At 39.1% G+C, this 16,563-nt stretch overlaps 3 protein-coding genes across 5 annotated transcripts; 2 read left to right on the forward strand and 1 right to left on the reverse strand.

Annotated features, from left to right (window-relative positions):
- The first annotated feature begins 1,073 nt into the window (after positions 1-1,073).
- Positions 1,074-5,586, forward strand: LOC116715852 (uncharacterized). The gene is made up of 4 exons (XM_032556558.1): positions 1,074-1,494; positions 2,147-2,494; positions 2,601-2,749; positions 4,975-5,586. Exons 1-4 carry the CDS (start codon positions 1,431-1,433, stop codon positions 5,086-5,088), a joined length of 675 nt encoding a protein of 224 aa, XP_032412449.1. The 5' UTR covers positions 1,074-1,430; the 3' UTR covers positions 5,089-5,586.
- A 517-nt stretch (positions 5,587-6,103) lies between these two features.
- fastkd2 (FAST kinase domains 2) lies at positions 6,104-12,413 on the reverse strand. Its single transcript, XM_032556553.1, has 11 exons — positions 11,312-12,413; positions 11,124-11,227; positions 10,933-11,041; positions 10,427-10,550; positions 10,159-10,298; positions 9,876-10,048; positions 8,564-8,721; positions 8,227-8,460; positions 8,064-8,145; positions 6,627-6,741; positions 6,104-6,333 (listed from the first exon to the last, which is right to left on the reverse strand). The coding sequence occupies exons 1-11, from the start codon at positions 11,948-11,950 to the stop codon at positions 6,214-6,216; spliced, it is 1,998 nt and encodes a 665-aa protein (XP_032412444.1). The 5' UTR covers positions 11,951-12,413; the 3' UTR covers positions 6,104-6,213.
- Positions 12,414-12,558: 145 nt separating this feature from the next.
- On the forward strand, positions 12,559-16,283 carry mdh1b (malate dehydrogenase 1B, NAD (soluble)). 3 transcript variants are annotated; one of them, XM_032556556.1, is made up of 9 exons: positions 12,559-12,780; positions 12,878-12,990; positions 13,519-13,653; positions 14,126-14,268; positions 14,362-14,530; positions 14,600-14,942; positions 15,038-15,179; positions 15,651-15,826; positions 15,911-16,283. In XM_032556556.1, exons 1-9 carry the CDS (start codon positions 12,759-12,761, stop codon positions 16,150-16,152), a joined length of 1,485 nt encoding a protein of 494 aa, XP_032412447.1. In that variant the 5' UTR covers positions 12,559-12,758; the 3' UTR covers positions 16,153-16,283. The 3 variants fall into 3 exon arrangements, with proteins under 3 accessions (XP_032412447.1, XP_032412448.1, XP_032412446.1); XM_032556557.1 differs by having other exon boundaries at positions 12,712-12,990; positions 15,911-16,047; positions 16,209-16,283; XM_032556555.1 differs by having other exon boundaries at positions 12,712-12,990.
- The last annotated feature ends 280 nt before the right edge of the window (positions 16,284-16,563 follow it).

Genomic DNA, 16,563 nt, shown 5'->3' on the forward strand with positions numbered 1-16,563 from the left:
TGTCAGCGTTTCCTGAAATCACACAATGTCAGGCACGTAAATGTCAGCGGAGCGTTTGCTGCTGTCAACCAGAGGGTTCGGTAAACACTCCACCTGGTTCACAGATCGGGTCATTGCCCTTTTTCGTTTAGTTGTGCAATCACAGAAAGGTACTTCAGACGGTCGAGCCCAAAGTGGAGATGTTTGGATGTGTTGCACAATGTTACATTAGGAGAAAAACAAACTAAAAAGGGAGAAGCGGATGTTGGAGGGTCATAATTTGAACTTTTAGAACTTCACAAAAAACTTGCCAGTCTTTCTCTGCCACTGCCAAACAAATTTTGGTAGAGGGAGTGTTTTGGTGTTGATCTCGGCCATAAATGGAGGCAATCTCGAAGCAACGAGATATTAAAACTAGATTCTACAGCAACTGGTAATCCCTTATTTCCACTCTTAGGAACTTAAACTGTTGGCTGAAGAATATGATGCCATCCCACAGCAGTGTATAACCAAACTGCTGACCAGCATGACATGGCGGTGTCAGGCTAACTTCAAACATCCAAATTCACTAAACACCCAACAAGAGTCAGTAGCAGGCTAATCTGCAAGTTTCCTTACAAATGTTGCACCATTTACAGGAAACTAGAGATGCTATCCAACATCTACGCTGCAAAAGGAAACGTTTTGACAAACAAAAACAACTTCAGGACTTTGCAATAATTTTTTTTTAGATGCGTGCTTTCAATTAACTGACACATAAAACCTCACATCATTTTATACTTAAATTCTTTACGTACCCATTTGTGCCGCATGTTATTTTTGTGTTAATTTTAAAGGAATCACACTTATATGACCTTATAGTTTCGTTTTCCAGCAAATATGTTCTATTTCTAACAAGTAAGTGTGATCTGGGGCACATAGAGCAAATAAAAACAACACGTATCAGTGTGTTTTGTGTGACCTGTGTGGCTTTCATTTCTCCAATACGTACTTTCTGACAAAATAAAATCTCAGAAGTTAAACAGCACACACAAAAGAAAGCAGGGGGGGGGGGAGGAAAGCAAATATCTGATGATTTCTTTGTTTAATTCATGATTCATGATCACAAGCTGTAAGTCACAGGAGGTCATAAACCCCAGGAGAGAGCGGAAACTTCATAAGACGAGGCGTTTTCTGCCACAGGATGTTTTCTCTCGAGAGGGCGCATGAGCTTCAGTCACTGCAGCTCTGTGGGTGAGCTTCGTTCGGGGAGTAAAGTGAGGATATGATGTATTAACATGACAAGAACACGTGCGTGGAAGCGGGGTTGACTGTATGAGGGCGACAGATCAGATTCCTCTGCAAGCACACGGCTTCATGCAGCTCGTGGCAGGAGCTTAGAGTTGGTCGGTGATGAGGGGAGATCCTTCTGCTAGAAGCAAGTCGTCGCTGTCCGCGCAGAAGTCGGGACCATGATGGGAGTTTACTGGTTGTTAATAATCCTGCTGAGCTGCACGTCACCTAGCAGATGCAGCGGTAAGTTAAAAACACAATATAAGAGTTTACAAGTTACGGTAGAGGTTAGAATGACGATAGGAACGGTTATCAACTTTAGTTAGGCAATTCCAAAGAACACAATAATGTGTGGTACAAGTACAACTCTGGTTTCATGTCTTGGATTATTGTTATTTAATCTATTTCTATGTAGTGTTCAACAAAGTAGAAAATTCAAGAAAAGCAGCAAAATATCATTCAGCAACAAAGTTAAAGCAGTCTCTGCAAACACAGAGTTATGTTGGAGAAAACTGAACTTGACACACAACTTTGCGACGGCACAGACGCAGCAACACTGGGTGACTCAACTGTGCCACTCGCTTCACAAACTTGTATTTTCATCATGCCTATGAGAGGTAAAAGTGCCTAAAACGGCTGATATCAAGCAGATTCCACTGTGGGCGTGCGGTTGCTGTGAAACAACCATTTCCATGGTTAGACAAAATTAAAGCAAAAATATCAAGAGGGATGGATTTCTGAAGCTCTTTTTTTTCTAAAGCTCTTTTGATTTGTTTAAAGGGGTTTTGAAAATATTAATTCAGAACATACATTTAGCAATCAAGTATGAATGAAATGTACGACCACTGCTAAAAACTGAATTAACGCTCAATTTCTTTCACATTTTTCTCTTCAGAACAACAGTGGGACGTGCGATGCACAACAACAAAAAAGCCCGAAGATGTGTTTGTGCCTTGCCCAAACATGACTGCCGGACACGCCAAAGCCAAAGACAAAGACACTGAGGTGACATATAAGCTCTTCAAGAACCAAAAGGTGATTCAAGTGTACCCCAATACTCAAAAACCGTGCAACCGAACCGATCTAGACATCTACCCAGAACAAGACAAGAACGGGACACTTACTGGTTTCAGACTTACGAGAAAAGCAAACACAAAGCAAGCGATCTACATGTGTGAGGGTACAGTTACTTACCCTCCTCCTGTCATCAGCAGCAACAGTACAGTCCTGATCCTTGAGGAAGGTGAATATGTCAGAGATGACATCAAAACTCATTTCAATATTAAGTGTGCATATTGTAAGATAAACTAAAAAGAAAGAAACAAACTTTTAACATATGGTTCTTTCAGGACAAGGATGCCCGCGCAAAACAGAAGAATGTAAAACAAACAAACCAGAAGAGCAGAAAGCAGGCACACCTGTATGGATCTGGATAGTGGCTGTTGCACTTCTTAGCACCTACAGCCTAGCAGCTACTTTTACTGCCTTGATTATCTGGGTAAGTAATTCCTGAATGTCACCCATCCCAAGAAGAAAACTCAATCATTGATTGATTTTTTTGTCAGTGCAAAGTCAAAATATTTCTTTTTTTCCTTTCTCTATAGAACAAAGTAAAAAAAAGTTTCTCCACAGCTAACAATCCATTACAAATCTTCTGAACAGCTTAAATAGGCATTATAACCATGTAACTAAACATTTAGGAATTTCTGATGGTAGCAAAAACACCAAATACAGAAGCTGGATAATAAAATGTCCATCAACAACCTTTGCAACACTTTAGAAGCTACCAAGAAGTAAACAAAAATTAGACATCTAAATGATTGTTATTAAATGGTAACTATACATTAATTATTACCTAACCCATAGTAAATGTTAATTGGGTATTAATGTTAGACAACCTTATTGTAATTCAGCATTATGTAACTAACATTATCAAATGTTTCTAAAGCGAATATGAACAAGGAATTTAGAAACGTTAAGCATAAAAATGAAGCATTTTTAAATGTAAGTTAAGCATGCCGGTTGCAGTGTACTGATTGTAATAACAAAAAACTGAACACTGGCAGAATCAAGAGAATGTTTGATTTTCTGGCCAGGTGTAAAACATTCAACTTTCTCTTCAGTTCTTTTACAAGATTTAAAAAGTTGCTGAAGTGAATAATTACAGCTGGAAATGTTTGGGGCAAGCTGGAGGTTTGTGAATGTAACTTCCAGCCAGTCTCCAAATTTGAACATCCCACTGAATGACATTTTCGCACCCAGACGGCGGCATGCTAAACGACACGTTTTTGCTTGGGCAGTTGGGTTTTCTTTTACATCAGTCACCCAAAATTGATGCTGTCAAGCATAAAAGTGTTTCTGCTTTGGTTTTTGCGCATGTGAAAGCTGTGCAAGCCCAGAGTTCAGGCAGAATAACTTCTTCAGTATCTGACGTCAACATCTGCCTTCTTTGCAGAACATGAGGCTGGCAGCGGCTTTTGTGTGACTGAACCAAATGATGAGCAGCATGTCAGATCTATACTGCATGGATCTATATAGGCTATGCACAAAGACGGCAGAAAATAAGTGATGAAACAACTTAATACACTATAAACATAATCCTATTTAGAAACAGACGACTAAAAATAAGTAATTACAACTTTAAATTATTTGTCATTTTTAAAAACCATGTTATAGAAATACTTAGTTCCTCAAGACATATGCAACCAGTTAGTTATTTAATTAATTATCTGATTGGTGGTAAATTTGTAGAACCTGACATTAAAAGCTTCAGCAAGTATTTATTTAGCTTAGAGGAACATAAATCCTTGATATTTATGTGCTTATGAGTATTTTATTATAAAACAACATTTTTGATGCTAGAAAAAATACAGCTAAAGGGCTTTATCATGTAGTATTATCGTATTTGAAAGTGAAGATGCTCAGCTCTAAAGCTGTAACCACCAACAGTGTCAACAACACAAAAGGTTTATGAAACAAGGATCTCAGATATCTGTCAAATTGCCAGATATTTGTGATATAAAAATGTGAAAGCAGAAGCATTTTTCATCAAAGAAAGCCTTCAGGCCTGGCTGGAATAATCTAAAAGCAAAGGGGGAGAGTTTATTTTTGGCTTGATGAAAACAAATTTAAAGCTAAAATTTAAAAAAAGCCTGTCTAAATATGACTACAAGACATTAGGGAAAGATGGAATAATATGTGTGAAAGTTGCAAGAGCAATATGATTTCCTATAAATAGACAAATGTAGACGTCTTTTTGCTTTGCACTCATGGCAAACAGACTCAGAGTGAAACATGTGACAGCAGCAATGCTATAAGGGGTATATTTTACTCAGATAAAACTGGGTCAAGTTAAATAAAACTGTGAATTGTTCCAGATATCAGTCAGTTCCAAAAAAAAAAAAGAATGGCTTCACCTGAAAAAATCTTTGCCCTAATTAGGTCTTGTATGCTTCTCGATTGATTTGCACAGGACGTACAGTGTGTCACATTGACAATAAGAGTTTGAAAATGTTTGTTCGTGGCCTCCTGCGTTTCAGAAGTCCGCCAACCAAAATGGATTAAAACTGTATTATAAGCATTTTTGTTTTACATATTTTTCCAACTCGTAAGCAAACCGCAAACGCCACAACTTGACTTCAAACTTTGATTATACCTGCTACTTCTCTATGTGTAGATTTACAACTTCCAGTCACTGATTCAGTCGCTTTACATGTCTTGCAGTATAAGATGAAGGACGCAGATTCCCAGAGCGACTACATAAACACCAAACCCAGACCTCCTGCGAAACGCAGGAAGAAAAGAGGACTCCAGCATCCTATACCAAAACACTTCTGATGATTCGGACATCGCTGGATCATTGTCCTTCCCACTCCTTAACGCACTTATTATCTATAGGACTTACGATGAATATAACATAACTGTAATCAGTTTCTTTTGTTTAATTTTTTTTTGTGTATTCATCTCTAGCAAAAGCAGCACTTCCTTTATGTGGGCGTCTGAAACAATGATGCGTATATTAAAGACAGTGTCAGGTTTTGCTCACTTCCTGTTTCGCTCACTGTAAAAGAAAGATGCGTCCTTGGGAACCCCTATCTTTGTGGTCGAAACAGAAGGTGGTGCCTCAATGAGGGGACTTAACCACATTTAAAGAGTTCTCTTGAGTTTGTAAATCAGTGCAACACCTTGTGGATCAACATTGACCACAACTTAAATAAATACAGTTTAAAAAGCTGCAACACCTCTCCTGCAAACATGTGCTCTCATTCATTTTCTGAGAATCAACACAGAGACCGAACTGAGGTTGATGACTAGCATAAACACAAGGAGCTGCAAGCAGACTGAAAATAACAAGCTGCACCATTTCCTGTCTCCCCACATTTGTGTTTTTTTTTTTTTCTTTCTCTTCGGTTGTTGGTACTTTCAGCAGAGGTCGGAGCTTCAAAGGCGCGCCACCTTTACCGTGCTCACCTTGCAGTTTCTGTGCAAGCGCTCACGCTGGTTTTATTGGTTTCATTTAGTAGCAAGTTTCTTTTCACAGCCACCACAAGCACTGACGGAATTAGCATAATGTTTCTGTGAAGCCTTTAAACTGATTTGGGAGTTAAGCAAATGACTAAAAACGCGTATAAATTATTTGTCATTTGCCAGTTATTGCTCAGTTTTTTTTCCACAATGACTGAATAAGCAACTCTCAGAAGAAAAGATCATCTCGGGTATTTGCTGTAATGCCATTGTAAAGCTGTTTGAAATCTTAAAAATAGAAAATGTTTTTATTATAACAAAAAATGCATTTCAAAGGAACAGCTCAGTTCTTTCGTGCCGACAAAAACGGAAAATACATTCAGAGCCCTTCATTTGTAAACACTTTATTAATATTATTATATACATGTTTTCACTTTTGACAAACAATTAATTTGCACAATAAAATCTGAGCCATGTAGAGAGTTCTGTTTCATGTGTTTAGGATTCCACATCTCCCACTTGTGGTTGTGCTTCTGATGCGTGTTCTGGAAAAACGAGTCCTCGCATCTTATCTGTCATCTCCTCCTCAGATGAAGATTGTAGAAGTTGCTCTGTTACCTTCAGATGAAGAATACAAATTTAAGGTTTGCTTCATCTGATAACAGCCGATATTTCAACTTACACAACTACATCAGCCTGCTCGCATTTTATCAACATCACATTCCAAGAAGACGTATTGCCTATAGATTTTTAAACCGTACGAATTCATATCACACTTAATTAAAGCAATGTTCATTCAGTACATCTAATAAACTGTTAAAGTAAAGCTGCGTATTAAGAAATGAAGTAGCCAAACTGTTACTGAGAGACAACAGGGAAGATTTATGGGTACAATAAGACAAAAGTCTCACCAAGACAGGAGTGTATCCCAGAATCTTCAGATGACGGATCTGGAGAGCGAGGGGCCCACGGGGGTGTGACGTACCAAAGCAAAAACTAGAGTTTGGTGTATAAATAACAGCAATTCTAGAACATGAAACAAACAAACAAACAACAAAAAAAGTCGTGTCAGCTTGAACAAAAACAAAATAATTGGATTTGGATACAGAGGTTTGGCTATGTCTTTGAGGGAGAAAACAAAAAATAAAGATAAACTTCTTCAGTATGATTACTTACATTTTTCATGATCTTTATGCAACAATTCTTGGGTGTTTTAAAATCCTTTCTGAATAGTTTCCCTAGATTAATCCTGTTAGCGTGTTTACTTTGATTATTCCCTTTTTCTTTTATTTTGAATTATGTCTAGTTTTGTTCAGCATCATTTCATTGTTGCTACAGTTCCTTATGATTAGTTTCTTAGTGCTACGTTTCTTCTATATTTGTCCTCATATTCTGAGGTTCCTGTCTGGCCTGTTTCTCCTTTTAGTTCCAGTTGCTATTTGGTCGTACTTCAGCTTTTATGTCTTTGCAGTTAAGGCCCTTGTACCCACCTTTGCTACCCCATTTCAGTTACGCCCCAGCTAATTAAAGTTTTTCTTTGTCCAACTCTGCTCTGTTCAGCTCAGTTTAGCTTTAAGCTGCTGAAGTTTTTGCTTTTTAATGAATCAGAAAACGTTTCAGCAGTCATCTGAAGACCTTTCCCGACACTTTATTGTTGATTTTGTTAATGTTTGTGTTCTTATTAAATGTTTACTATGCTCTAAATTAAAAAATATGGCTTGAAATAAACTCATGTTCAAAAGTACTAATAAAGTGTTATGACGCATATATTAGTACCGATATTACTCCAATTAAAACTGCCTGTTATGCTGCTGATATGAAACATCCTCAAAAACGACTTGAATCTCCAAAAGACGTCTCATTAGAAAGACTGTACTAGTCTTTTGAGTTATTAATAGTCTTTTTTTAAAGCTGCATGAGGAGAAACTTATTATGGATGCAATAAAACTGATGTCAACTATTAATAAATAGAGGAAACAACGCAACCCTACAAAAAACTACATCTGTAGGACTGTCTTCTACTGTATTTACCCAAGTCTTTATGGAAATATGCAACATCTTGCCATTAAATGGAAATATATCTGGACATTTAATTGTCTAAGACATCTAACTTCACGTTTGGACTTTGTTGCCGTAAACCGTTGTGAGAACAGCAGCAGATGCACGTGAGAAATCACAGCGGACATCATTACCTGGAAACATCCTCATTACCTGCCTTCATAGCAAACTTTACCAAATATGACATAAGCATTTACCAAAAAAAGAAAAACCTGCCACAGACTGCAGCTTTGCAAAAAAGGCTGGGCTTAATTGTAAGATCAACCAGTCTACTGCTGCCATTTCCTTACCTTTGACTGCACTCTGTTGGGGAAATGCTACTTGTTTCCGTCACACATGGCTGGTTTGGAAGAGGTCTGGTTACAACACCATCTGAGAGCGCGAACATAAAAACACGTGTTTTGAACCAGTTCGTGCACAACAACGTCTTTCCTCCGAGACCAAGATCTTTACCTATGACGTAGAAGTTCTCTACCACCAACATTTCCTGCAGAGTTGCATTCGCCTGATCTGCCACCACACTCTGCAGGCTCTTTGAGAGGCGCGGATTAACCAACGGGTTGGGAGTGGGGTTCCCCAGGACGGACGGGGGGACAGTCAAGGGCTGAGGAAGAGGAGGGCGGTCCAGACGGAGACATATGTCCACTCTCTGAAACATTCTCTCCTTGCTCTTTGTGAAACTTGTAGCTGAGAAGAAAGTAGTTTAATTTAGAAATGCAAAATCAAACATAAAAATGAAATACAGCCTAACTTATCAGACAGTGCATGTTTATGGGTTGATTGTCCTTACATGCTAGCTGCTCCAGCGTACTACTACTCAGGAGCTGCTCCAGCAGTGCAGATGGGAAGTGATTCATCCCACACAGGTAGTGGGCAGCCTTTAGCAACTCCAAGCCAGACATTTTGGGCAGATAGGAGATGAGAGCATGGCTGAGACTATCAAGAAACCTAAAGATATGAAAAATAACAAGGAAAAAAAAAATCTATCTTCATATACAACAGCAGTAGTTAAGCACTTAATACAGTTCCTAGATGTTTGAAATATTAGCCTCAATGTTTCTACAAGCAGAAGTTGGTAAAAGCCAAAGCCTGATCCATAGAATGCTGCTCTAACAGTTTAAAGGAAAACAGAAAAAGCAACCCATACCAGGAGGCTGTTTTTTTGTCCAATACCATCTTCATTTTATGAAAAACTAAGCAGAACAAAGTAGGAAATTTATGCTTATTTAATGTGATTGTTTTGCCAGAGCAGCTTGAACTGGGTGCAGCTCATCCTGGGATTATTGAACTGTGCTCTATATGTGCAATTTAATAAAATATTAGTTATTATTTTGGAGAAAATCCTAATTACAATATGAGGACGCACATTGCATTTTCCCTCAATGGACGGAAAAGAAGCCTGTAAAGCCATTTCCAGATAAAGAGGAGCCTTTAATTGATGCTAGTACTGGGATACTAGACCGTTTCCATGGAAACCTGCGGCAGCAAGGCGCAGTGACCATTTTATGATGTCATTTGTCACCCACATAGTCATATTGTGGAATTACATTGAGTTTAATTATCTAAATATGTAAATAAAACAGGTTTTGTTTCCTCGTTTTAAATAATATGCAGGTCATGTATATTTTAATATCAAGCAGGCGACACGTAAACAGGCAATACGTTACTAATTCCCAATGTTAGTCAGTAACACTCTTGGTGACTGCTGAGTGTGTGTACATTACATTTATACACACTTTAACTTCAAGGGCTTCCTTGTTTTGACAATATGAACTGAGGTTAATGTCCAAAACAATAAATTAAATTATACTCACGCTAGCACTGTTTAAAACCCTGGTTTTGTTGCCAGAGCAACTGTAGTGGCCAGGTAGTGATCCAGGTACGACAAGACACCAGAGGAACAAATCTGCACCTTGTCCTAATTCATCAAATCTAGCACTTCTCTCCGAACATTAAACTGGTAAATAGTCTATACCTGAACTTAAACTTAGGGGTCTTTAATTTATCTGATCATTTTGTTAGCTGATATATATTTAAAAGTAAAAGTAAAAAACATCTTTAGTCAGACAATTCTGATTGCTAAGGAACGGTTGGTGACTTACGCCTGTCTTTGATGCCGCAGATCGTAGTTTAGCGAGGAGTAAACCGCTAAGACAGACAGGAGGTCTTTAAGGGTGAGCGCATCAGGGTTGGCAATCACTTTTTCAGTGTAAGGCTCCATTAAGGAGGTAGGACAGAAGAGACGGTCCTTAAATGCAGACAGGAAGAAGACCAGCTGAAAAAAAGGGTATATTATTATGCAACTGAATATGGTTGGCAATTTTTTTAAAATTTTTTACAAATGTCGACAAATAAAGATTAGAAGACAGATGTCTCTTCCAGCACCTGTTTATTGGTCCATATGTCAAATGTGGAGGCAACATGATCCGAAATGCTAGTAAGCAGGTCTGTGTCTCTGTAGAGAAGCTCCTTATAGGACTGCAGTACATTGTACAGTATGTTAAAAGGAATGTCATGAAGGTTGTCTACCAGAAAACACAGAAATAGGAAGAAAATACACAGTAAGTACAAGTGAATATATCTCCTACATATCTTTTAAGTTTGTCAACAGTTCAAGTGATTCACAAGTCTTTCCTTGCGGTTAAGGTGTTACCTTTGATTTTATCACTACAAACTTTCAGCAGCGGTTTGGAGTGGAACCCTATAGTGGCCATGGTGAAGATCATGTGTTGGGCATTGGGGAGGCTGAACTGGTCAGTCATTGATAAAGCCTTCCTCTGAAACACACGGGGTACAGAAAATCTGACGAGGCAGATTTGGTCCAGCAGAAAATAACATACAGTGCTTCACAAAAACACAGTCGGTTTTGAAATTCTTCAGCGTTTTCACTGGAAAACAGTAGATGGGAGAATGAATAGTTAAATTAAAGCTGCAAACATATTCAATTAATATCAATATTGCAAATTCAGTATGTGTAAATCACTAATGAATGACCTAAATGAATATACTGGAATTTGTGGCTGTAAAGTGGGTAAATGTAAAAACAAAATTTCAACAAGAACGAATAGATTTGCAAGGTGCTGTACATTTATTTATTTATAAATTCAGATAATTAAGAGAAAAATCATAAACCCTAACGTGGTGAAGACTCAAACTTACCTCCAGTTTCTGTTTGAGCTCTCTTGGAGCATCTCTTCCCAGGAGTCGCATCATGGTCTGGAGAGCCAAAACATTTTGAATCTCAGGAAGACGGGCCTCAACCACCAGCCTGAAGCATAAGAAAACTCTGTAAAATAAGCTTAAAAATCAATTGACACTACCTAATACTTAATTAAAATATCAAGTGATACCTCATGCCTTCCTTTAAAGCATCCACATTCTGACTAGCTTTCATTCGCTCCAGAGCAGAGGCCAAGATGGACAGCGCTTTCTCGTCAAAGTCATTCAGTCTCTCCTGTTTGTGAATAAAACAAATTAGGGTCAACATGAAAACAATAGAGTGTCTTTAAATTGAAGAAGACAATCTCTGACTGCTCACCTGGCAAGTTCGAAGGAAGGTCTGGATCACGCGGCTGCGCTGAGCCACCCCCAGGTTGACCACACTCAAAAGGGAGTAGGCAACGTCCTCGTTACGCATGTAGTGGATAGACCTCGTCGCCTTTTGCAGAAGATTTTCAAATTCAGGATGCTCAAACATCAGCTGCAACTCGTAGCGCCGCTGTTCGTCCGATAGCTTCTTTGTGGAGAACCATATGCGGCTGAGGCACTGGCTGACCTGTCGATTTGTGGGCGCATACTTGGATGTGAGGTCTAACACGTCTGATGGGGAGTTGCAGTGATGCAGGAGTTCTAGGAACGGGGAAGTCCTCTGTCTCTGCTCTGAGGAGGTCTTGTTGAGTTCATCAGTAGAAAGTGAATTCTCTGTAGTGAGACTGTTGCTGTCTTTTAGATCTTCATTGTCCTTCTCACCACAGGAATAGAACCTTGTGGTACTAAGAGTCCCAGAAAGGCGGCTTTGGTTCAGCCTCCTGCCCCAGAAGCCTGTAAAGCCATTTCTAGACAAAGAGGAGCCTTTAATTGATGCTAGCACTGGGATACTAGACGGTTTCCATGGAAACCTGCGGCAGCAAAGGCGCAGTGACCATTTTATGATGTCATTTGTCACCCACATAGTCATATTGTGGAATTAGATTGAGTTTAATTACCTAAATATGTAAATAAAACAGGTTTTGTTTGCTCGTTTTAAATAATATGCAGGTCATGTATATTTTAATATCAAGCAGGCGACACGTAAACAGGCAATACGTTACTAATTCCCAATGTTAGTCAGTAACACTCTTAAATAGAAACCAGGCGCAAGAAATTATCTGTTAGTAGGAAAAACTAACGTATTCGGCTAACAAGGTCAAAATGCTTCCCTCCAGTTATGAAATGACAAGCTAGCTCTAGTTAGCTGCCCCCTTTTTCAACGGAACACAAACACATACAAAACAAACGCTGTTCTGTAGACTTTGCACTTGCCACTCCATAAAGAGTCGAAAAGAAATTGTTGTTTAGTGATGGTGAATAAAGCTAAAAAATAAGATAAATATTGCCTAACTCATATTAGCGTTCATTCCCATGTGCAGGTTAAAGTCGCGGTGCGCTGCAGTATTGCGTCCCCCCAGCAACGTCGACCTCTCTTCTTCTTCTTGTCAAGTATTTTTTTTAAAAAACGAAAAATCTTCTCTGTACGTCAAGTTCACGCTGTTGGTCAAAGTATTTCAAATAATAATTCCTAAAAAATAATATATGCTTATATTAGAAACTATGTCTACGTTGGTTTTTCTCACATGTTGAAATCTGAAAAAATGTACAAATATATTTTAAGGATTTATGAAAAATGTTTCCACACGGATTCAAATCCACGCAACAACTCACCTCGGTTGCCAAGCAACAGACGCCTTCTTGTTTTCAATGGTTAAGATGTGACAGTATGTTGTAAAATGGCCAAATTTGTGCTCGCTGGTAATCCTTTATCTTGTTTTATTTTATGTTTTAGAATATATTTCTAATGATAATAATAGTTACATGAAGGACGTATCAAAAATTTCCACATCTGTAGGTAAGGCGGACTGTCCTCTGTATGCCGAAGCGGAGCGGTTAGCAGACACTCTGCAGCGAACCCTTCCGAGCTTCAGGGTCCATAAGATCCCCGTCCTACCATCTGAGTGGGAGGTTGTTATGCCTCTTCCATTTTACAAGGTTTTAATGTGATTTGTAGCACAATAAATGAAAAGAGAGAAATATGAAGTTAATATTATGGACGTTAAGAAATGCAAAAATACCATGCCATCTATTACGGAAGCCGAGAAGGAACGTTTTCTGGAGCAGACTTTTTTGGGTTTCTTCCCAAAAAACTCAAAAACAGTCCCTACTGTTATTTGTACTGTTTTTTCCATTTCTTAGAAATACTCGTCTGTTGTTTTTTATGGATTAATATACATTCATATTCTGTCAAATGTTTTTAATAATAATTTTTCATCTATCCTTCTCTCAGTTATGTTTTTATACTTTTAATCTCGGTGTAAATCTGCCTCGATTTGACTGTCACTTTGCCGCTGGTAATTTCCAGAGACAATAATGTTATTTCTATTCTATTCTAATGCCGTTATTTCACCATAATACACCATTCTTATGTTTCATTTACTCTTGTTTGTCCTTCCCTATTTTGTCTCTACACTTCTGCTCTTACTCTTCTTACAGAGATGGCTTGAATTCACATGCAATAAAAATGGCTGGAAACACGAGGAAAGTCCCTTAATTTGGAGGGAGCTGGTCGAACAAGGGGGCAAAGGGATGTTCTTGGGTGGTTACAATGACTTTGTGGACCATTGCCAGGTAGAAACTGACATTTTCTCTGGTTAAACATACAAATCACCTATTGACTTTTCTGCTACTGCTACTATTATATTAACTGCTATTGTTCAAGTCGGCCCAAAACCTCCTTTCTAGACTTTTAATTCTACTTCAAATATCTTTTTATTTTTGAAGTTAGTTTGTATTTTTTTCCCCCTGTGATCTCACTTCGTTGTCATGCTTAGAAAATGCAGTTTTCAGTAGTTCTAGTTTCTCTGTAGATGTTATTACTCTTTATTCAAACCATCTTGTGAACTTATCTTTTTTTAAAAACTGGAAGGACTCACTGATGTAATGTGGAGTCTAGAGGGCCACATAAAAAGCTACGGCGGGCCAGATTTGACTCCCCGGGCCTCGAGTTTGACACCTGTGTTTTAAAGGGTAGTTTCAAACTCCATGGATATGTTAAGAATTCATCTTCAGATTAAAGTAATTGTTGATTATTGTTGCTCAGGTCTACTACGGCGTCACGTCGAAAATACCCGAAGATGAGGTGGAGACAATTGTAGCAGAGAATCTTGAAACGCAACTTAGCCTCGCTGCTGAAGAACAGCATCGCCTGAGTCTAATTCATCCCTGTAACGTTTGGATCACAGGGTAAGTCAGGATGAATGTTTCAAATGGAAATACCCCTTCAATCCATTTGCCTTGATATTTCTTCTGTTTGTTTTTTGTTTTTTTTTCTTGCAGTGCTCTCTGCTTAACTTCCCAAATCTTGATCCCAACCCTGCTGTCTGATGAGGCGTTCCCTGACGTTCAAACGGTTGCTCTCCACCTGCTGCACCTGAGCGGCGATGAGGAAGAAATGCAGATGCTCAAGTTGGACACTGAGGATTTGGCGCTCAGTCTGCTCCATCGGGTACATCGCCTTGGCGTAACTGAAGTCGTGCAGATTTTAAAAATGTAATCCAACACGGTGAATTCACAGGTGACGGTTCACACAGATCTGGAACAGGCTTTCCATGAAGCCCACGTCATCATTCTGCTGGACGATTTCGACGCCGATTCAGAGAATGAGAGCGACGAGGCCAGGAAGCAGAGAGTTAAAGACTTATCTGAGCGCTACAGAGAGTATGGGCGCCTCATTGATGGACGCGCCGACAAAGAGGTGAAGGTGATGGTGTCCGGGGTGTCTTTCGTCAACACGAGATGCTCGCTGCTTGTGGAGAGCGCTCCTTCCATCAGCAGCCACCAGTTTGTTGCCATAGCAAGCCAGCTGGTGAATGAAGTCAGAGCTGTGCTCGCAAAGAAGTTGTGCGTGATGCCATCAGGTGTCTACTCTACTTCTTCTGCATCAACAAAAAAAAAAGAAAGAAAAGTAATAACAAGAAACAAGTTATCCTAATTTGATCTTCCTCTGCTTCAGATGTCGCGGATGTCATTGTGTGGGGGAACATCAGCGGCAGTTTCGTCGTTGACCTGCGGTGGGCGAAAGTGTTCAACTATCCAGGGGCGGTCAGGGTACCGTCTTTCTATTCCCAGCCGGTGCTCAGGGTTTTATACGACAGGTGTGTTTGACAAGATTCCAGCTAGTTTTGCAACAATCCTTTTTTCTTTTTAATGTAGGATCATTAAACACACAGTGAAATATTCAAGTGCTCCTGTTGCAATTACACAAAATGCTGTGTGTAATTGTGTAAAAGAAAAGTTGAGTGGAAGGGGGAAAAAAAAATGCAGTAGCTGCTTTACTGACCTTGATTGGCCATCAAATGTGCCTGACTTAAATCCCATAGGGAAAAAAAAGTGAATAAGGCTTGTATGAGTGGTACGGAATAATTATCTAAATTATTAGAAATAAATAAACATTTCAGTTTAATTCCACCCCGTTAGCAGAGTTCACATCTGTCAGCTAGCAGCTAAAAATCAGCCTGTGCAAACAATGCCAGCACAATGCACCTGACTTACAATCTGCCCTAAATGATTGCATGCATGATGTGCAATGAAGCAGAACAATAGGTAAAAGCCTCCTTTTGTTCCAGAAAATGGATAGAAACAGAATTTAAACCACTGGTCCGTCAGCATCGTGAGGCCTTGCTTTCAACCACCGGCCGGGGAGCCGCAATATCAGCCACTAACGGGATCCTGCAAGTCCTGAAGGGTTGGCACGGAGCCTTTGGTCCAGATGAGGTTTTTTCAATCGGTATAGCTTGCACAGGTTAGGACCCGGGCGCGCGGATTTACGCAGCAGTGAATCGAAACGTGCGTTGATATGAGTACTGTTGCAACTTTCTGTATTTAGACTTGTTCAGTCTCCCACACGGCATCATCTCAGCTCCGGTTACATGTACGGAGGGCAAATGGTCTCTTCTGGAAAATGTGAATGTTGAAGGAAAGATGTTGGACGAACTCGAGCTTTGTGCAGAAGAACTGCAGCAGGTTTGGAACAACACACACAAAAATGACCTACTGTTGACTAAATATTGTTTAAAACTGCATTCAGCTTATCTTTTATGCCGTTTTTTGTTTTTTTTGACGATCTGAAACATGTTTTTACATCCAGTCCCAACTTAATAGAGTGTTTTCTTTCCGTTTTCCAGGAAAAGGAAATCCAATTTCAAGATCCTGTTTGAAAGGCGGGAAAACAAATAAAATGTTTGGTCACTTCCTTCTCATTTGGTTTCAGTTCGTCCTTTTATTCTTCTACCTTCACAAAAGTGAAGGTTCAAGTTTTCATTTTGCCACGTTCAACGTCAAATCGGTTCTGCTTCGCGAAGATTATCCGTAACAGATTTGTTCATTTAGACATAAAAGATTAAATAGAGAACTTTGTGGATAAAGGAAAGATTAAAAAATATATTCCCTTTTTTCCTTATAATTATTAAACGTCACTTTTTATAGCCGCTAAACATAAAATTATTTTGTTAGCATCACACGTTACCAACATATCGCCAT

This window comes from Xiphophorus hellerii, chromosome 24 (genome assembly GCF_003331165.1).
Source record: "Xiphophorus hellerii strain 12219 chromosome 24, Xiphophorus_hellerii-4.1, whole genome shotgun sequence".
Classification (NCBI taxonomy): Eukaryota; Metazoa; Chordata; class Actinopteri; order Cyprinodontiformes; family Poeciliidae; genus Xiphophorus; species Xiphophorus hellerii.

What these genes read in the sequence shown, in the direction of transcription:
- LOC116715852 (XM_032556558.1), top strand. Translation starts at nt 1,431, where the DNA reads ATGATGGGAGTTTACTGGTTGTTAATAATCCTGCTGAGCTGCACGTCA. An exon ending in GTCACCTAGCAGATGCAGCG is followed by an intron (nt 1,495 to 2,146) that starts GTAAGTTAAAAA and finishes TTTTCTCTTCAG; the next exon opens with AACAACAGTGGGACGTGCGA. An exon ending in TTACTGCCTTGATTATCTGG is followed by an intron (nt 2,750 to 4,974) that starts GTAAGTAATTCC and finishes CATGTCTTGCAG; the next exon opens with TATAAGATGAAGGACGCAGA.
- fastkd2 (XM_032556553.1), bottom strand. Translation starts at nt 11,950, where the DNA reads ATGACTATGTGGGTGACAAATGACATCATAAAATGGTCACTGCGCCTT. An exon ending in TACGCTGGAGCAGCTAGCAT is followed by an intron (nt 8,461 to 8,563) that starts GTAAGGACAATC and finishes CTTTCTTCTCAG; the next exon opens with CTACAAGTTTCACAAAGAGC. An exon ending in TGGGATACACTCCTGTCTTG is followed by an intron (nt 6,334 to 6,626) that starts GTGAGACTTTTG and finishes CTTCATCTGAAG; the next exon opens with GTAACAGAGCAACTTCTACA.
- mdh1b (XM_032556555.1), top strand. Translation starts at nt 12,844, where the DNA reads ATGAAGGACGTATCAAAAATTTCCACATCTGTAGGTAAGGCGGACTGT. An exon ending in TCCTACCATCTGAGTGGGAG is followed by an intron (nt 12,991 to 13,518) that starts GTTGTTATGCCT and finishes CTCTTCTTACAG; the next exon opens with AGATGGCTTGAATTCACATG. An exon ending in AATCGGTATAGCTTGCACAG is followed by an intron (nt 15,827 to 15,910) that starts GTTAGGACCCGG and finishes TTCTGTATTTAG; the next exon opens with ACTTGTTCAGTCTCCCACAC.